The sequence below is a fragment of the Labeo rohita genome, chromosome 1 (assembly GCF_022985175.1).
Source record: "Labeo rohita strain BAU-BD-2019 chromosome 1, IGBB_LRoh.1.0, whole genome shotgun sequence".
Classification (NCBI taxonomy): domain Eukaryota; kingdom Metazoa; phylum Chordata; class Actinopteri; order Cypriniformes; family Cyprinidae; genus Labeo; species Labeo rohita.
The window spans coordinates 42996715-43018320 of record NC_066869.1 but is presented as its reverse complement, the minus strand read 5'-3'; the positions used below and the strand labels follow the sequence as shown (position 1 = coordinate 43018320).

The 21606-nt window shown below is 36.3% G+C and overlaps 2 protein-coding genes across 2 annotated transcripts; one reads left to right on the top strand and one right to left on the bottom strand.

Annotated features, from left to right (window-relative positions):
• Window positions 1-698: 698 nt before the first annotated feature.
• Window positions 699-13321, bottom strand: abcg2b (ATP-binding cassette, sub-family G (WHITE), member 2b). Its single transcript, XM_051118558.1, is given in 16 exon segments — window positions 699-2640; window positions 2921-2973; window positions 3093-3182; window positions 3275-3429; window positions 3534-3658; window positions 4223-4312; window positions 4392-4543; window positions 5850-5992; window positions 6103-6148; window positions 6150-6187; window positions 6651-6802; window positions 6940-7097; window positions 8153-8308; window positions 8517-8634; window positions 8729-8788; window positions 10519-13321. Coding segments are annotated over 16 exon segments (1857 nt in total). The 5' UTR covers window positions 10692-13321; the 3' UTR covers window positions 699-2492.
• Window positions 13322-14878: 1557 nt separating this feature from the next.
• On the top strand, window positions 14879-21123 carry hapstr1b (HUWE1 associated protein modifying stress responses b). The gene is made up of 4 exons (XM_051115137.1): window positions 14879-15265; window positions 16405-16485; window positions 18470-18745; window positions 19981-21123. Exons 1-4 carry the CDS (start codon window positions 15070-15072, stop codon window positions 20220-20222), a joined length of 795 nt encoding a protein of 264 aa, XP_050971094.1. The 5' UTR covers window positions 14879-15069; the 3' UTR covers window positions 20223-21123.
• The last annotated feature ends 483 nt before the right edge of the window (window positions 21124-21606 follow it).

The window sequence follows — 21606 nt, the reverse complement described above, 5'->3', positions numbered from 1 at the left end:
GAATATTCTATGTGGCAATAACACAGAAATGTCTGCAGCTGCCGTCTATGAGCTTTGGAGACTACAGCAACAACTGGAGGACAAATTATATGACTGAGACATTTCACTTCAAATTGCTGTTATAGATAAACAAAGAGTGCTGAGCTGAGAATTTACTTTCCTCAGTATGAAAATATCCAGTAAACAATTGCCTCGCATAGTTTAGGTACTCTATATGTTACCTTAAAAGACAGAATGACAAATTTCAGTTAATAGCTACTATGTTAATAGATAATATTCAAACTACTTCCGACAATACAGTAGTTTAGTGTGTGTGATTAATAACAGTGCAGCGGAAGACATGGAGGAATGTGTAAGTGACAGCAGGTCAGTGTTGCCAAGGGTTTTCCCACAGAATTGGGCAACTTTTAACGCTGTTGCCGCGGGTTGTTTTTGATGTCCGTGGGTTGAAGTAACCCCAATAACGTCATATTTAGCTCCCGAAATATGTATTTACCAGGGGAACCCCGACAAAAAACCGTGACTGGGTTAGTTTTGAGTAGCAATTGGGCGGGTTTTGTTGTGAAAACCTGGCAACCCTGCAGCAGGTCATGACTTAGAACGCTGCTGCCGCCTAGTGGTTAAATTACTCAACACTTCCTATAAAAGGAAAACATTTTCACATGCATTCACTTAAGCACACAAACTTACATGCACATTTAAATTTTATTATTGTTATAAAAAATACAGATTAAAATACATGAAATTTATTGGTTTTAAAGTATAGGCTATAATTAATATATTAGTTAAACAGAGCAAAATATATTTTTGTAGAACATGCATTCCATGTGCACAAAGAATTGTGACCCTGAACCACAAAATGTTTTTAAATTGAGATTTATGCATCATAAAAGCTGAATTAAAAAGCTCTCCATTGGTGTATGGTTTGTTAGGATAGGATTTGGCTGAGATATAACTATTTGAGGGTGCAAAAAATCTAAATATTGAGAAAATCGCCTTTAGAGTTGTTCAAATTAAGTCAAAAATTAAAAAATAAAAAATTATGTTTTGATATATTTATGGTAGGATATTTACTAAATATCTTCATGGAACATGATCTTTATTAATAACCTAATGATTTTTGGCATAAAAGAAAAACTGATAATCTTGACCCACACAATGTATTGTTGGCTATTGTGACAAATATACCCCAGCGACTTATAACTGGTTTTGTGGTCCAGGGTCACAATTGGGAACTTTGTTTTCATTAAATATATATATATATATATACATATATTTTTATATTTACATGCCACAAAGGCTATATGTCAGTAACTATAAAGTTGAGTTAATCATCCAACTGCACAACTGTGATAAACATTTAAAAACAAGATAAACATTTAGTCAGATTACTTTTCATGAATCATTTTAACTAATAACTTTACTAAATTGAGCAGAAAAGCATTTAAATACAGATAGTTGTACAACATGTCTGTTTTAACTTTACAGAGCATTTCACATTTTCAAAAAAGTATCCTGTGTCAATCCCCAAAAGGCTAGATGAATAATTACTTTTAAATATTATAATTTACATCAGGGGTCAGCAACCTTTTGAGCATGAAGTGCCATTTTTATTGTTTTGTTTAACCACTATGCCAAAAAGATATTTTAAACTGTTCAATAAAAGAAACTGTCCTAAAAGTTAGTTAATTGTAATGTTTAAATTAGAATTTGAATAACAGATTAACAGTGTGACCCTACTGAACACCACTGTATGTGAATCACAACGCCGTCATTGTGATTCGTACCAACTTAAAAATAACCAGAAAAAAATATATATATATATATATATATATATATATATAATTTATTTAATAGTATTACTACGATCAACAAATACAGAAAAAAACTGTAAGCTGTCATGCACTGAATCGCGTAGTATGACTAAAGCTAAACGAAAGCTAGTGAAGATTCGAATCAATTGAATCAACACGATTCACTGTTTCGAAGCATTCGAAACGCCACACGCTGGTGACACCTGCTGGTCAAAACTATATAACTACAAAAAAAACTCAGTCCCAAAAATAACATAGCCTATGCATAAAAAGCAGTTTTTGCAATACCATTGCATTTTTTTATTGAAATAGTAATATATGAAGTGCAATATCAATTATATCATTAAATAAAAGGAATACGATCCATTGAAACTTTGAAACATTTCGAAACAAAAAAACACGCCACAGAACTGATCTAAAGCGCCTCATAAGCGCATCGGTCACACATCTATAGACCATTAATTTTCACACTTTAATAGTATTTAGCTCCTAACAGGCTGTAAAGGTTACCTCAAAATGTACATCGGCATGCATGTTTCTCTATTGCATGCATACCATAGTTTGCTGACCCCTGATTTACACAGACAACTGAACTTGGACAGAAATGCACTTGGTGTAAATAAAAAAATGATGAAATTAAACTGTGTACGAATGAATGTGTTACAAAGAACACGTGCATTATTTCCAGCGGTTGATCCTGAGTAACTGTATGTATGCAAACACCATACACACCAGTATAATGCCCAAAAGAGCCACCTGGTTCTGCCAGAAGCCCCACACACTGTAGTCAATCCCTTGAGACTGCAGATACATCTCTCCTGTTAGTCTGACAATGAGAAAGAAACCAAATATAAGACGTAAAAATCTAGGTTTGCTTATCAAGTTAACTTAATTGATCAGTGACTCAAAGAATATCTTTTGTGTGAGGGGTAAAAATAATAAATGCTTGCTGAATAAAAGTTTTAATTGCTTTAAGAATATCAAATCTGACCCCAAGCATTTGAACGGTAGTGCATGTGTCTGTCATGATGCAAGAGGTTGAGTTGTGAAACTTTGTGAACTTAATTTGAATTGCTCTTTATCTTCGTACAGTTTGAGCAACTTACGTGGCATTGCCATTGTAGAAGACCTGCCCTTTCATTTCATTTATAGTCACAGCCTAGAAAAAAGAACACAAAATTGCAGTATAATCAGCACTTCTTATCTGATAAAGTGATGCACTCTTTTGCTAACACTTTTTGCATTTGAGAATCTATATATTCTTTTCCTCCTCCTTACATCTAGTCCATATTTGAAAATACTGGCCCACTTGAGCCAGGACAGCCAGTTGAGCATCGAGTTGAGATTCACCAGGAAACCTCCAAATACCTGCAACAAAGGTAGAAAAAGAAAGAGTGAATAAGAAGAGAATGACGGAGAACAAGAACATACTGATAATGTAAGTGTGTTTAAATTCTGACCATCATGAAGACAAAAGGCAAGGTAATGAGGACGTTGGCCATGGCGAATGAGCTCACGCTGGCACTGACCAGGAAGGCCAAACTGACTCCTGCCAGACTAACCATAGACATGGTCAATGCAAAGCACAGGAAGGATGTGAACGATGGATTCAAACCTGTTTACAAATAAATATATATATGTACACTTACTGTGCAGATTTATGTTTTATTTAGTATACATTTACATTTAGCATACTAATAATGCATTATGTGTGCTAACCCATCATGTAATAAGAAATGCTGGAGAAGATGAGAATCGGCACAATGCGATTAGGTATCAGATCCACGAACACCTTGGACAGGAAATACACAGATGTACGGTAATATCCACCGGAGTTCTCGTGCCTAAAACACACACACACATAAAAACAGACTTGCATGGTTTTGTAAAAGAAATTACATTTCATATATACAGAATCTGGACACATAAATTGCAATGCTGTTACTATTAACCAAAACAACTAATACTAATAAAATCCTTTGTGTTAGTAAAATAAATCTGAAATATTCTGAAAGATATCAGTCTACATTTCTGACTAGTGATGCAGCCTTGAAATAAGCCACAAGTTTCGGTCTGTCACCTTTTGGCTTGCTTAGTTGGGGGCACTTAATATTCTGCATTATTATTGACTTGACTAAATGGACCATATTGGATTTGAACTGAACTGAGATGAATGATGACATTGCTGTTTTCTACAAAGCTGCTTTATAGATAAAAATAAACTCATTTCACAGTTGATGAACAATTATGTTATTGAATTGAACTCAATCAACAAAGAACTGATTTCATTTAGTCATTTACAGCAGAACTGAATTTGATGCATCACTAAATCATCATTTTCTTGTTTGTCGCTGTGAAGCTGCTTTAAAACAAGGGTGACTTGACATAATTGCTAATAGCATACTCACACAAAGATTGCTCTTTCATTAATGAAGAGTTCAACTGCTGATAGGTTGCCAAACACCATGTTGATGATGAGAAAGAAGAACGCTCCAATCCTGCACACAGACACGCATACACATTATAAGTAATGAAGAATGGATGGATTGATGGATGGATGCATGGATCTATCAGTACCTGTTCTGCAAGGCCTCAGGAAGAGTTAAAGGCATCTGGTAGTAGATGAGTCCAATCAGCAGAGCAAAGAGAATGTTCATTGCAATCTGAGCATATGAGGTCTGAGGATTCCTGACAACGTTCAGCACTGTCCTCCAACATACCACCTTTAACTACATACAAACACACACACAGTTGAGGTCAAAAGTTTACATACACCTTGCAGAATCTGCAAAATGTTAATTATTTTACCAAAATAAGAGCGATCATACAAATGCATGTTGGTACTGACCTGAATAAGATATTTCACATAAAAGACATTTAGTCCATAAGAGAAAATAATAGTTTATAATTTATAGAAACAACCCCATTCAAAAGTTTATATACCCTCGATTCTTAATACTGTGTTGTTACCTGAATGATCCACAGCTGTGTGTTTTCTTTTTTTTTTTAGTGATAGTTGTTCATGAATCCCTTATTTGTCCTGAACAGTTAAACTGCTTGTTCATCTCAAAAATCCTTCAGGTCCCAAAAATTCTTTGGTTTTTCAGCATTTTTGTGTATTTGAATCCTTTCCAACAATCACTGTATGATTTTGAGATCCATCTTTTTACACTGAGGACAACTGAGGGATTCATATGCAAATGATGCTTCAGAAGGAAACACGATGCATTAAGAGCTGGGGGGGTGAAAACTTTTTGCATTTGAAGATCATAGTACATTTAACTTATTTTGTCTTCTGGGAAACATTTAAGTGTCTTCTTCTGTTTATGAAGGGCAGTACTAAATAAAAACAATATGATTTTTAGGCAAAATAAAAAAAATGTACACATTTTCATTCTGTTCAAAAGTTAAAAAAAGCTTAAAGCATTGTGTTTCCTTCTGAAGCATCAGTGAGCATTTGAACCTTCTGTAATAGTTGCATATGAGTCCCTCAGTTGTCCTCAGTGTGAAAAGATTGGATCTCAAAAGCATACAGTCATTGTTGGAAAGGGTTCAAATACACAAAAATTATGAAAAACCAAAGAATTTGTGGGACTTGAAGAAAAATAAACATAGCTGTGGATCATTCAGGTAACTACACAGTATTAAGAATAAGAAGTGTATGTAAACTTTTGTAAAGTACGGAAATTTTTTTCTCTTGTGTATATATGAATGACTTTTACGTGAAATATCTTATTCAGGTCAGTACTAAATAAAAAAATAGCCTGCATTTTGTATGATCCCTCTTATTTTGGCAGATTCTGCAAGGTGTATGTAAACTTTTGACCTCAACTATAAATGATTTCATGTAAGCACACATACACACAAAAACCATCTGAAATCTGAAAGACAAGGTTTATGGCTCTTTGTTCATTTCACCCATAACTGACCTGATAACAGATATAATCTGAAGTTCAACAGCAGGTTAAGTGAATGTACTCGTTAATCATTTACTGAACACACATGCAAAAAAAAAAATTTTCTTATAAAGCAAACCTGGTAGAAAAATGATGTGGCATAGGATGCTGCCTTGCTATTGGCCTTAGATGAGGGATGTGGTGATCCGGTGATACTTTTCAACTCTTCTTTGACAGCAGCACAGTACTGAGACTCCTTGTAAAGCTCAGCCAATGACTTCTCTGAGGAACAGAGAGAAACTTTTGATCCACTGAAACGTATGACTGAACAATACCACAAAAAGATGCCTCCATTTCATTTAAGTGTTCAAGTGTCTGTGAATGTGTATCACCTGTTGGCATTGAAGACGAGATCTCCCCATTTGTTATGTCCAGAAAAGAAATCTGCAGGGTTGTTGAAAGCCTCACATTTATAACCTAATCAACAGGGGAGAAAATAAAAATTTATTTAATAATGTCTAAAAACATGACGGAGAAATATTCTTTTTTTATCCACTTCACGGACGAGACTTCTGGTGGTTCTGCTATAGGGAAATAATGAGAAGAATAACAACATGCAGTAAACGTTAAAACTGTTTGCACTACAAACCAGTGTGTTCATAATTAAGATAATACACTAAAATAATAAGGTAAGACACACCGATTTGCAATATCAAGCAGCAAAAGAGCTGTTTTGCACAGCTAAAAATAGCTGGACGCGGATGAGATTGGAAACCAGACCCATAAAAATTACAAATGGCCATGCCCGCTCTTACAGGAAGAAAAAGGTGGATAGTGTCCAAAAAAAATGATATTTTTTAAGTTGGGTGAGATCACTCTGATATTTTTTTCATTCATATTCAAATGAGCAGCATATGAAGTATATGTATATATTTTATACCCAGACTCTGGAAGTAGTCCATGGCTTTGCCAGCAGGGCCAGCATAAACGGTTTCTCCCTTATGGAGCAGTGTCAGGTGATCAAAAAGCCTGAAGATTGAGTAACGTGGCTGGTGGATGGAGAAAATTATAGTTCTACCACCCCGTGACAACCTGAAGGATCAGATGAGAGAAACAGGACAGTTGAAGTGATAAGATAAAATGACATAAACACAAAGATTTCAAGTGGTTACTAAACCAGTAGGCACTGTATCTGAGGTTGATGGAGGGTTATTAAAATAAGTTTGTACTTGTGCAAGAGAGCAATGATGCTGTTAGCTGTATTGGAGTCGAGGCCCGTGGTCGGCTCATCCAGGAACAGAAGAGTAGGAGATGTAATGAGCTCCATACCAATGCTACAGCGCTTTCTTTCTCCTCCTGATACACCTCTTATGAACTCTGTACCAATCTTGAAGAAAGACATATCTATTTGTTATCGTAAATATATTTCCACACTGAATCTCTAAATTATCATAGACACAATATGAAGACAGTATATTTTAAATAATTGTTTAATAGCATCTTTATAAAAGTTCTATGAATTATAGCAAATATCAAAGATACCAATTCTGATGCTCTGTTAAATGGATTTTTTGTATCAATGTCTGAGGACACAATGAGTGAAATTCAACATTACAGTAAAACTTGTGCCATTTTGTAACATTTTATAAGCCTAAACTGTTAAAGAACATTAAAAATATTCAAACTTTTAATTTAAGTGAGCATAAAACAATCTTCATGTAAAGCCATTATAATAAATGTCACATTTACCTGTGCCAGTTATATATAATGTTTTGCCTACATAGAAATATAGTGATGTTTCTGTCTTTATCAATATAATTTTATAATATAATTTTAAAATTTTACATACTAGTTAAAACTTTCAGTAATATTTTGAGAAAAGGAAAACACATTAATTGCCTAAATAAATTATTTTTTATGTGTTAAACACAACATTTTATTTACCGAAATTTCATTTATATTAATTTTTATATGTTTAATATTTCATTTTTTAGGTAAAAAGATTTTTGAGCGATTAATACCATAAATACCTTGTAATAAAAATATCTTTCTTAAAGATCTTTGTAACCTTGTGACCTTGACTTACTTTTCTGAACAGATATTTTTCAAATAATAATAATATTTTAAATCAAAAGTTTGTTTTAACTTTGAACTATTATTTTACTGCTTCTTATTCAAGGTAAATACAACTAAATCCAAAACAAATAAGTCTATACCAAACTAAACAATAAAATAATTTTCAATATTTATTTAATTTTATTTTAGTGAGACTTTTTTCCCTTTTCTCTTGCAATCTAAGAATTGTAAAACCCTTTTTGAGTACATGCCCCACAAAAGTGATCAAAAAGAATGAGTCATTTATTCAAGACAATGTTTATATAAATTTCTTTTCTTGTTTTTTAAATTGGACCTAAAAAAGCATCAGTAGCATTTGTGACTAACCTTGGTGTGTGCACAGTCCTCTAATCCCAGCTCCTGAATGATGCTCTCCACTTTTTTTTCCTTATCAGCAGTGGAATACTGTTTCCTTGGCAACCGCAGATTTCCAGAGAATAAGAGATTCTCCCGCACAGTCAGAGTGCCCATCAGGATATCATCCTACAGATGGACACAGACAGACAGACAGAGATCAAAGAAAATGTTAGGAATTAAACCAACTAAATAATTGTGTTTGATACTGAGCTCAGCAAAAGACTCTGAAACAGGAGACAAAAATAGTTCTATTACACAATAATCTTCCCACTTACATGTGTCACACAACAGAGCAGAATATTCCTTAATCCTTTTTAAAATTCTGCATTCTCACCTGTACGACATAGGCAGACATGAGACGGAGGTTAGAAGTCACGACATTGTTGTCAACCAGAACTTGACCTGAACGCAAACCACGAGGATCCTTCCTACCAGCGATCACATCTAACAGCCTTCACACAAAAAACAGAGGTTAGAAATTGAGTGTAGTTGCCAGCTTGTTTTCAGCTGTAATCTTATAGGCTGTTAATTCGGTGAGCGTCTTACGATGTTTTGCCGCTTCCTGTCGCTCCCATGATTGCATTTAGGCCGGTTTTCATGATTCCACTAAAAGAAGAAACAGCAAAATAGTCATAAAAGCGCACTGTAAAAATATTTATGTGGCAACATCTAAATTAAATCATACAAGAGATTTCATCAGTGAAAAAGTACTTTATCAAGAGACAAATCAGGTGGAAATAGTAAAAAAAAAAAAAAAAAAAAAAACAGCTCCTAAAGTTACAAATATTTACTATATACTTTATACATTTTATACACTAGCATTCAAAACATAGAAATTAATACTTTTATTCAGTAAGGATGAATTAAATTGTTCAAAAGAGTAAAGACATTACAGTTAAGACATGCATCATTTTACAAAAGATTTCTATTTCAAATAAATGCTGTTCTTTTAACTTTCTATTCAGTAAATCCTGAAAAACAAATCCCCACAAATATTAAGCACAGTGACTGTTTAATAATAATAATAATAATAAAAATAAATGTTTCTTGAGCATAAATCAGCATATTAGAATTAAAATTGAAAATTCTGCTTTACCATCACAGGAATATATTACATTTTTAACCCCTTAACTGTCACTCCCTATCTTGAAACCAGACATGAAAATGCACTATCCAAAGTTACATTTTTATAATTCATGAACGAAAACATTTTGTAATATGATTTTGATGTACAATTTCCATGGTAATGCAATGTCTGATTTTAAAATGGTTTTCAAAGGATGAATTTTGAGATTTCAAGTTTTCAGTTATAATTTCTTAAAACTTCTATTGCGTGATAGGGAAAAAGGCAAAGAAGAAAGTCTTTTTGTAACAAAGGTCAGAACTGTCATGATGTAGATTTTTGAGGTGCACTCTTGTCATAAATTAATCTATTACTTTTTCCTACATAATTTGTAACACAAAACAGTGGTAAAATATTAATTTAGGAGTCTTAGATCTTCCCAACGATATATATTGTTTGTCATGGTTAGATTAGGATTTATTTGTAATAAGAGGGGACGGTGACAGTTAAAGGGTTAAATATTAAAATTGAAAAGAGATATTTTAAATTGTAACAATATTTCAAAATATTACTGTTTTTACTTTTGATATAATAATTGCCACCTTCATGAGCATAAATGATTCTTTCAAAAACATTCCAAAAATTTTACAGATCCAAAACTTTTGAACAGTATTGCATAATTTACCATACTAAATAATACATTTGAGTTTGACAGCCACGTTTTTATTTAACAGCTGATTTAAATGCTATTACATAAGGCACATTTTTGGGTTATCTGATTTCATTATGACATATGCAATAAAAGAGCAGTCTATATACAAAGAAATTACATAATCTTTAAATATGTGTTATTGTTATGGTAAAGAATATAAAGTATTGATTGACGTGCATTATACAATAACAGAAAACATTAATAGAGCTGGTTATATTTATTGTGTTCTGACATTTAAAAAACATTCATCACAGTTCCTTATCTCGGATGCTTATCTTAAAGATAACTGTTATCGGTATCAAAATTATTAATCAAATTTAATAATCAAATTTGACTGCACAGCAGTATGCTTTGCTGAATATGGTCTATGTAAGATGTGAAATATGAAGCATCTGCTCTAAAGGTGATGATACACGGGGCAACTTTTTATGCAATGTTGCCGTCAACAGGCAACCGGGGGATCTAGTGCCCAGATAGAAATTTGTTACCCATTCTCAGTGGGAAAGTGCCCAGACAACATTGCTCAAAAAGTACAGCACATAAACACACACAGACACTAACCTGACATTTTTCAGGATTTCTCGCTCAGGTCCTCTCTTGCGGCACAGTCCACGGCTTTCTCTGACGCAGTAGTGAATATTCTGGTATGTCAGAGTTGGGCCCGGCACCTTTACAAACACTTGTGTGTCATAATTTTCCCCAACAGGCAACATTTTTAGATCACATACATCCATGGAGCTGGAAAGACTCAGGTAGACAAGGTGACAAGCTTCCAGGTGTAATGAACATTTAAGAGTCTATTGATGCTCCACCCTTTCAGGACCTTATACTCCAGACGTAAATTACCCATACAACCAGAGGTCACTGTGCGTCTCCTGTCAAAGTCCTCACATGCCCCAGTTCTACGTAACACCTGCTGCTTTATAACTCTTGTACTTATGAAACAACATATAACATGGTTCAGAACAGGTTAAATGTTTATACATTAAATAGGAAAAGTGTTACCAATTTTTGTCTCTACATGCCAGTACTTTTTGTGAAATGTAATCAAAAGCTCCTTAAATATCATTTTTTTTAATTTCAGTGGCAGTATAGCTCATTGATGAGTTTCATTTAACCCTATAAAGACTACTATATCATATTTAATATGCAAATTTCTCAATTGTCCATAATCTGCTACATGCCTTCAGTCTTATGGTTGATAGTTTGTGGTAAACATGTCTTTTTGCTGTTAAATGTTTACTTATTTTTATGAAGTAAATGTAAATAAACACTTAATGCACAGCAGCAACTTAGGTTTACTTGATTATAAATGCTTTTTTATGAAAAATCATGTTAAAATATGATACATCAGGCTTTTGAGGAATGTTTATTTCCCTTTCAGCATTTATATCTCTCAGTCATCATTGTACTGCATTGCACTATGTTTTGCAAGCAACAATAACAACTGCAGAGATTGTGTTATCTACCTTTTTCTTCGCATAAGAGCGGGCATGACCATTTGCAAATTTTATGGGTCTGGCTTCTGGTCTCATCTGCTACAAAACAGCTCATTTTACTGTTTGATATTGCAAAGTGGTGTGTTACTATACAGTGCCCTCCACTAATATTGGCACCCTTGGTAAATATGAGCAAAGGTGGCTGTAAGAATAAATCTTCTTTAATACCTGAAGAGTTTGGAGAACACCTGACAAGAGATCAGAGACTATTCCTTCATACAGAAACTCTTCAGATCCTTTAGTTTCCCAGCTCCATGCTGGTGCTTCTTCTCTTCAGTTCACCTCACGCATTTTCTATAGGGTTCAGGTCAGGCAACTGGGACGGCAATGGCAGAAGCTTCATTTTATGCTCAGTGACACATTTTTGTGTTGATTTTGATGTTTGATTTGGATCACTGTCCTGATGGAAGATCCAACTACAGCTCATTACTAACAGATGTTAGTAATGAGCTTCTAACAGATGCAGTCAGGTTTACATTTTTTATCTGTTGGTATTTGCTAGAATCCATGATGCCATGTGTCTGAACAAGATGTCCAGGACCTCTGGCAGAAAAATAAGCCCACAACATTAAAGATCCAGCAGTATATTTAACCGTGGGCATGGGGTACTTTTTGTACCAAACCTATCTTGAGTGTTTGCTGCCAGAAAGCTCTTTTTTTTAAGTTTCATCTGACCACAGAAGCCAGTCCCGTTTAAAATTTAAGTCGTGTCTGACAACTGAATATGCTAGAGTTTGTTTTTGGATGAGCAAGGAGGATTTTTCTTAAAACCCTCCTGAACAACATGTGGTGACGTAGGGGCTGTTTGAATTTTTTTTTTAGTCTTTTGGCCCCAAGACTCAACTAATCTCTGCAATTCTCCTACTGTGATCCTTGGAGAATCTTTGGACACTTAAACTCTCCTCTTCACCATGCATTAAGACGATATAGACACACGTCCTTTTCCAGGCAGATTTGTAACATCTTTAGTTTAATTAGAATTCTGAATTATTGTCCTAATAATGGAAATTGGGATTTTCAATCCTTTAGCTCTTTTCTTACAGCCATTTTCTATTTTGTGAAGCTCAACAATCTTGTTCTGCACATCAGAACTATATTATTTGGTTTTATTCCTTGTGATGGATGATTAAGGAAATTTGGCCTTTGTGCTCTTCATATTTATAATCCTGTGAAACAGGAAGTCATGGCTGGACAGTATCATACTCCTAGTCATTCTAGTGTGCTAAATAAATGCAAATATGAATGGGAATATACTTCAGAGATATTTTACTCATTATAATCTCTAAGGGTGCCAATAATTGCACCCAACATGCATATGAGAAAAGCATTTATTTCATAACGTAAGTTTCCCCCCACTTTTAATTGTTTTACTTCAATGAAAGGTTAGCATTTTGTGATTTTTTTGAATGTAAGATCATAAAGATAAACAAAGCAGATTTATTTTCATAGCCGTCTTTGCTCATATTTACCAAGGGTGCCAATATTAGTGGAGGGCACTGTATTATTATAATGTATTATTTTACTCTTACTTACACTGGTTTGTAGTGCAAACTGTTTTACTGTTTACTACACATTTTTATTCTTCTGGTTATTTCTCTATAGCGGCCAATGAACCGGAAGTCTCAGCCATAGAAAGACAGACTTACATTACAAGCTGTCAGAGTTTCATTTTACTTTTTTTGGCCATATAAACATAAGCAACTGCACCAAACTGTATATTTTTGATCAATTTGGCCCTCCGAACTCAACAAAAAACATATGCAAACTGTTTTTAGATTTCTTTAGATATTTTGTCTAGATGATCAATAAATTGTTTAATAAAAAATAATAAATAATTTACATTGTTATAAAATATTTATATTTTGAATAAACACTGTACTTTTTAAACTTGTTATTCATGAAAGAATCCTGAAAAAAAAAAAAAAAAAAAAAAAAATCACAGGTTCCAAAAAATATTTGGCAGCACAACTGTTGATATTATCCAACATTGATCATTCTAATAATAAATCCGCATATTAGAATGATTTCTGAAGGATCATGTGACACTTAAGACTGGAGTGACAGCTGATAAAAATTCAGCTTTTCATCACAGGAATAAATTCTAAAGTATGTTAAAATAAAAAACATTATTTTATATTGTAAAAACATTTTGCAATATTACTGTTTTTTTTCTATATTTTTAATCAAATAAATGCAGCCTTGATGAGCATAAGAGACTTCTTTAAAGACTATTACAAGTCTTACTTTTGAACGGTAGTGTACATAAAAAAAGAGAGGAGTTTTTAAATATGCCAACGTTAAATTGTTTTAATCTGTAGACAGTGGCGGTTCTAGACAAATTTTACTAGGGGGGCCAAGAAGGGGCCAGTGTTTAACCAGAGGGGCACATTAAAAAATGACAACAAATGATATTTAAAGATTATAAACTTTATTTTACTTTAAAATCATACAAACATTTATTATGGAACTAACATGAACAGCTGTATATTTTTTATGAATTAACGTTAACAAAGATTAACAAATACAGTAACAAATGTAAAAGTGTTACCAAGCTTTTAAACATCTCGAAACCAGCCATTTACAAACTTGATTTCATTATCAGTGTGAAAAACAAAAGTAACACGGTTATGTGCAAGAACAACAAGTCACTCACGAGATGAAATTGTTTCGCTTACCTTCGACTCTTGCAACAGGAGAAATGAATCGTAGCTCCTCTATCCAAGAGTAGTTAGCTGTTGCTGCGCTCTCATTCACCGAGCAGCGCCACAGTGTTTCGGTTCGCCGCTCTAATTTACCCGTGTAGAACGATGCGTCGCGTTAGTTCCGCTTTTGGCGCTCGTGTGTAAAATCTTAATAAATTCATAATTGTTTTATTTGGTCAGCACGGGGGGGCCACAGGGGTGGCCAGGGACATGTCTACAGAGGCACGGGCCTCCCTAGGCCTCCGTGTAGAACCGCCACTGTCTGTAGACGTCTACCTGTAGACGTCTGTGACTTTAAATTGGTTTTGAGCACGAAAGATGCATTCGTGTACTTGTATAATGACGCCCTCTGTAGGCCAAAGAAAGGCATCACAACATGCTGTATAATCAAAATCCCTTTCTCTTTGTTTACCAGACGCCAACTGTAATGAACAGAGGGGCAACAGGAAAAGACTTTGTTAAGGACACTCGCAGCATGAATAGGGACTCATTATGGGCTTGCGCAATCTTGCGTTCCTACTCAGTGTACTTGAGGCTAAAGTATTTGGTGTGGCTGTTCACATAAACAGGGGCGGTGTCTTCATTCATTGTCGCTCCGTGACAGATGACAGACAGTTGACGCATCTAATGAACAGTTGAGCCGTTGACGCCCAACCACGCCCCCGCGTGTCTGCAGCCAATGCGCGTCGAGCATAACTCAAGAGGGCGGGGTTTGAGTCTCGGCAACGTTAAGTTGTTTTCATCGACTGTGTGGCGGAGAAGTGCAAGCACCGTTCGCTATGCAGACGTAAACTAACAGCTGTCGATGAGGCCGCCGCCGACAATCGACCACGGCCGGGTTTAATCACCACGGAGAACTTTTTAAGCGAACGTTACAACATTACAGCAGCGGTTTAAGTGTTTTTGCGGCCATGGAGGAGAAGAAGGAGGAGGGGGAAGCGGAGATCCAGGAACACGGACCCGAGCACTGGTTCTCCAAATGGGAGCGGCAATGCCTAGCCGAGGCCGAGCAAGAAGAACCGAGTGAAGAGGAGACCGAACAGAGCCAGCAAAAACTCTGGCATCTCTTCCAGAACTCGGCCACCGCCGTCGCACAACTGTATAAAGGTGCGAAATATGTCATAAAAAGTCACTGAGAGCTAGCTTTAGCCGGCTAGCTGACACTGGCAAACAAAGGACACTAACTCATAAGCTCAACGAATAGCCGGCAAACTAAATCTAATGCGGGCTAATTAAGTCCCAGAAGGGTGGTTTTACAATAAAACACATGTTTAGGACTCAATTCGGATTATTTCCCATCTTATTTGGCTGTTTTGAAGGTCGGTGGCGTTTAGTGATTAGCATCGATGCTAAGTGGGAGACGAGGAACGTAAACTGACACAAATACGTTTCTGTGAGGATACAGTTGAGAAGTGTCACCGGTTACCCGTCTTTGTTTGTTGATAAAACTAGTTACAGTACATTTAAACGTCTTTTACGATATTTAAAGCGTCACCCAGCTGGTTGTCTTATCAAGCAAAACAAAATGGCGAAGTGCAGGGAGGAGTTCATCTGATGAAAATAACTCGATCTGTGATCGAAAACTCCTCTGTTGTGAACTCAAACGTCACATGTGTAGACAAAAAGATCTAGGGATGCAAACTATAATATGAGCTGATGAAATCGTGACTTTTCGCTGAGAACAATAATAGTATGCGAAACAAAATGGCGAAGGCAGGATTAGCAGGCTAAGTTCAAAGATTGTGAGTTATTGTGTCAGAGCTGGGTTTGTTCATATTACTTATTAAATACATAACACGCCATAAAGCTGGTTTAATTTGCGAGTGCACGCTTTCTACTCAATGTTGTGGTTTGGACAAGCCGGTACAATCAGATAAACTAAAGCAACTCAACAAAATGGCGTAGAGTCCTCTTGCTACATATCAAATTTAGACGTCGTGTAATTAATGGCTGTGTCTCAAAACATAGAGAGCTGCACTTATGGTCATCATAGACGCTTTTAGAACATTCCAAGCGCGCTTATGCTGACCAAATGTGCTGTTTAAGTAGGCAGCTCGCTATCTCATAACACAGCCAGTGTGAGAGGCCGTTAAGGTACTAAATATAAAGCTGATGTTGGTTTAGTTGTCTTGGGTGTTTTCTTGGCTCTCTTTAACACGGTGGCTAAATGTATGTGTCATAAAAAGACGGGAAATGATGTATCTCTACTTGCAACGTAAACATTTCCTGTCTGTTCACTCCCTCAGATAGAGTATGTCAACAACAGGGGCTTTCCTTATGGGTTCCCTTTCAAAATGCTGCAACTGCCGTCACTAACCTATACAAAGGTAAGTTGAGAACATTTTTTAATAGGAACTGTTGCATTTTAAGTGACTGTTTGTGGTTTGCCATTAATTGGGCTGCAGTTTACTGTATCTTGCATCTTTTTTTATATTGGAATCACACTTATTGTTAATTCACTTAAGGTCTTTCGTGCTTTTAAAGACAACGGGCCCATTCTCATTAAGAATAATAACTATATTAGTGTCCACACCAATGCATACATATTATAAGCACACTTTTCTGTTATGTCGTCTGCCGCTTTAAATGTTTGAGCTCTTTAAAGCCAGGCAGATTCTGATTGGCTAATGTTTTTATCATTCATCATCTGGGGAAAAAAATTTCTGATAAAATTGTACTTGTGGCATGGACTTCTCCTTCATAAAATTAGAATGATTATTTTAGAACTTGAAATTAACACTTAGAATAGTTATCGTTACAGGTCATTGGTGTGAACCTTAACTGTAGCACAAACCAATAGCATTAGAATGCAGGCTGTAAGGATCAATGTCTTTGGTTGGACCTACACTCTCAGAAAAAATAGGTACAAAACTGCTAGTTGGGAAGGTATTAAAATGTACGTTTAGGTACTAATATGACCCATTTAGAGTCATTGTTTTGACTGAGCGTTTTGTTGTTTGCTTAGTTAATCATGTAAATCTATCTTGGTTACAACAAAATAGAATAAGGTTGAAAGGCTATGAAACTGTTTTCTAATAAATCTGTAAAGTGAGTAATTCAACCACTTATAGTGAAAACAAGACACTTTTTGTAACCTGCAGAAAGAACCACAGTACAATGTTTTGTTTTTTAATTGAGGTAAATTAAAATCTGAGAACCTACTATATAATGGAGAACGCCTGTTTGTCCATAAAAAAAAAAATAGCTGTTGAACAGTGATTTGTAGGTTGTTCATATAGACTAGCAACTACATGGTCGACAGCAGTTCTTAAAACCCTGTTGCTGTATTCCCCTCTCCAGGCAGAATCTGATTGTAATAGTGGAAGTCTTACTCACAGCCTAGGGTAGTTGTGATTTATTAGATTGCAGTTATGAAAACTTAAACCTATCACAATAATGTGTACGCTATTGTCTGCTAGCAAATCTTGAGTCCTCATTCAGATGTTTGTCTGTTTGGTTTGGGGTAATGAGAGATGATGTGGTGGGGAGAATGTCAGATGTGTCATGTGAATGATTGGAGTCGCGTTATTAGGAGCTGTCAGGAACAGGGAGTGTTTGTTTGTTCAGTTTACTGGAGATCACTGCCTACATATTGACTGATTTAGCAAGTTCGCTATTGTGAGACGTTTTCGAGGCATATAGGATGTGACCAGCTGAAGTTTGATGCTTTAGTATGGAAGTTCACAATTTTGACTGACCTTTGACCGAACCAGAAACTGTTCAGTCCAAGTGTATTTTCTAAACCTCCTCATTTTTCTTATAAAGACCTTAGTGAGATTTTATCTTTTCTTGAATCATGCACCCCATCTCAAGATTTTCTGAGCGTATAATTCATTTCAATCTGGTTCCAGCCTGGCAATAGAAACCCTGTCAATTGAAACAAATCTTCATGCCTGCCAGTTATGGTTGAGGTGGTTTATTTGTTGCCTGTTATGGATTGAAAATATATTGAAGAACAGTGGCTGCTGTTCCTGAGGAGATGATGATGCTGCTGCTGTTCTGGCAGAATGAGAATTGATGCTGTTACGCAATTGCTTTGGAAATCGATGATATAACATTTACATAATTACGTTATTAAAAAGCTTCTTATTTTAATTATCAGCAACAATTTATGTGCTGCTCTGTTTCTTCACATAAAATACTTGCTCTCATATTGATGCCGTAGAGCAATTTCTGAAATCAAAAGCCCTTATTAGAATTTTTAAATGTGACTGACATCAAACATTAGGAGACCTGATGCAGCTAGGCTGATTCCTGACATACATACAGAAATACTCATGCCAAGGATTTTTTTCTCCCCCCATCTTCCAGAGAGCGTTGATGCCCATCAGCGGAGTTATGAGCTGGGTATTCAGATCGGTCATCAGAGACGAAACAAAGATGTCCTGGCATGGGTGAAGAAAAGGAGGCGGACTATTCGGCGTGAGGATCTTATCAGCTTCCTATGTGGTAAAGCCCCACCGCCACGTAGCTCCAGGGCTCCGCCAAGACTTGCAATGGTGTCGCCAAGCCGACCCACGTCCTCGGAGACAAGTTCATCTGTAGAAACAGACCTGCAGCCTTTCAGGGAGGCCATTGCTCTGCATGGTGAGTGAGCCTAACGACAGTGCCATTTAATTGCTTGATTTGCAAAATATGTATATCTGAAATCTCATTTGTATTGAACTGCAAAGAAACATGTCTTATGACATTCTTTGAAGCGTGTAATATAAAGTGCTTTCTTGCTTTGGGCAATATGCATTGTACACTTTTCCACTGCAGCTCACTCTATGGCCTCTAGTCATAGAGATAGTACGGCACAATACAGCAAAATGTCACTGGCGATGCTTTTCTGAGTATATGAACTAGACTTAATAATGTCATTTTACAGAGCTCTGCACATAGCCACAAATTAAGAATTTGTTCTCTCGTTTTATTAATTTTCTCCCTTCTTTTGATTCATTCAGAGGCACAAATTAAGAATTTGTTCCCATGACTTAAAGGTCCACTGATGTGCTTTATAACCCACAGTGTTATTCAGTGTGAAAACAGAAGGAAAGGACGGGACATATCAAACAGTCCCCTTTTTAAATAGCCAATAGTTTCCTTTATATCACAGCTTGGGCCAGAGCCGTTGAGCTCAGTAAAGTCACATTTGACAGCCACAATTTCATCCATATTGCTATAAAGTACAGCATTCTGTGTAGAATTTAAATGTTTCCGATACGTTTTATTGTCTGCACCGACTCGGGCATATATGATCCGCTCCATGCTATCGTTTCTCTACATGTGTGACACAGCACAAAACCAGACTTCTTTTGTCCCAATGAAAAGCATATTTACACTGAATTATTCCCTTTCCCCTATATAGTGCACTGTGTCATTCGCTGTACAGAAAATACTAATTCTGTGAACAAGTGACCGTTTTCAGCCACCGCTTTAGCATCTATTTGTAGTGTAGGGGGTGGGACGCTTTGGATTCTAGAGAGCATTTGATTGGACAAAGTTTGAGAAGCTGAAGTGCAGGGTGATGTCATCAAAATCATTGATCCTCATTAGCGGAAGTTAGAAACTAAGTTTTGAATGCTTGTCTTGTAAATTTGTCATTGTTTTGAAACACAGTAGCTTATAGAAAACCTTAACTCATACTAAAAGCCAAAAACGTCATGGGGATTTTGATTCAGCTTGCTGGGAATGATTTTATATATGTAATGTGCAGGGTTCTGTATTTTTCAACAACAATTTTTTTAATGGTTATAGTTGTAGCATGTTGTTATTTTGTTGTCTTGATGAACTAGGGGTTGTGAAATGTGTTTAAGTCATCCTACCTGTGTGTGTTAAAGGTCTAAGCGGAGCCATGGCGAGTATTAGTATGCGCTCCGGAGCCCCAGGTTCACCTACACACCTGAGCGCCAGCTCCGCCCCCAGCCGCCGCAGGAACGGTCTCCACGACGTGGACCTCAACACTTTCATTGCCGAGGAGATGGCGCTCCACCTCGACAACGGAACTCGTAAACGAAGCTCCGCCCAGTGCAATGATGTCATAACAGACTCGCCCACTCACAAACGCAATAGGATGATCTGAGCTCTTAAGAAAAAGAAACCAACAACAGCGAAATGCGTGAAAAAATGCCACTCCTCAGTCATCCTCCCATCTTTATTCAGACCAGGAAATAAAAGCAACCAATAACAGTGCTCACCACAGCCCAGCACATTCTCCGATTGGTCTACAGAGCCCAGTTGAGGTGATTGGTGGGAGATGGTGTTCAGTGCAGAGGCCTAAGTGCCCTTCCATAGGATCCTGTTGACAAACACACAACCCTCATTCACTATATTGCTGCGTGAGTTGATTGTGTGTGTGTGTAAGGTTGTGTTACGGCTGAACTGAGATGTGATCGAATGCAGGAACAAGAAAACATTTTTGTGTGCATGTTCGCAACATAATGAGCAATGTCTGTATGATTGCGTGTGTGTACAAGTACTTGATGTGCGTGTGTGTGTGTGAACGAGCGATTGAGTTTTGTGTTAGAGTGTGTTTGTGTGTATGTGTGGTACCTGCCTCTTCCTCCAGCACCTGTCACTGCCCCAGCTCTCAGTTACCACGCTGCGGCTTTGAAAAGCAACAAATGTTTTATTTTAATATTATTGACAATGTTATTCATGATTATTTTCTTCTTTTTTTTTTTGCCTTCTCTTAATTCTGCTCTAGCAGCAGGCACAAGTGCTGTGATAGCCATGCATCCGCTGTCATGCACATCTCTCAATCACTCTTGTTTTCTTCCTGAGCATCCATCTTTTTTTCATTCATCATCTTTCATCACTCTTTTCCCCCCAGCACCTTTGTCTCCAGTGTAACATTATGTCATGTAAATACCTGTAGGTGCTGACATAGACTTGTGGTACATATTGTAAAAAAAGCTGTGCAGAGACCATTGAATTGTTAATGTACAATAATGATTCTTGCATTAAAGAAATCAAGCTTTTAACTACCTCTTTTTCTCTGCTACCTTTGTCTAAATAGGGTTTTATCCTTAAACTAGATTAAAATGCTAATATATTGAAAGTACATTCTGTTGTATCAAAAGTGCAATCTGTTACTGTTCCTTTAACAATCTGTGAACAACAGCTGCCAATAATAATGCTTTCAGAATGATTGCTTGTGCCCATGTGTTCAGCTGTGTTTGAACACTCTGTGAATGCACCTCCATTGGCTGGAGATGCTATGGCCCCACAATACTAGCTATAATCCAACACTTGTAGTTTTTAACATCTCATATGCAGCATACTGGAAATATAAAAGGGAGTTAATAGGGTTTCATAGAACTTAACGTGCAAGGAAGTGTGTGGACAGAACTGAAGAAATCAAATGTCAAATCGGAGATGATTCTCAGCGTTTCTGTAGAAATGTGTTTGGCAGGTGACAACGTGTCAAGCGGTGTCAACAGTGTGACATGCTATATTCCATCCAA

Coding starts and splice junctions, on each gene's coding strand:
- hapstr1b (XM_051115137.1), top strand. CDS start 15,070: ATGGAGGAGAAGAAGGAGGAGGGGGAAGCGGAGATCCAGGAACACGGA. Junction 16,486..18,469: donor CGTCACTAACCTATACAAAG/GTAAGTTGAGAA, acceptor CCCATCTTCCAG/AGAGCGTTGATGCCCATCAG. Junction 18,746..19,980: donor GGAGGCCATTGCTCTGCATG/GTGAGTGAGCCT, acceptor TGTGTGTTAAAG/GTCTAAGCGGAGCCATGGCG.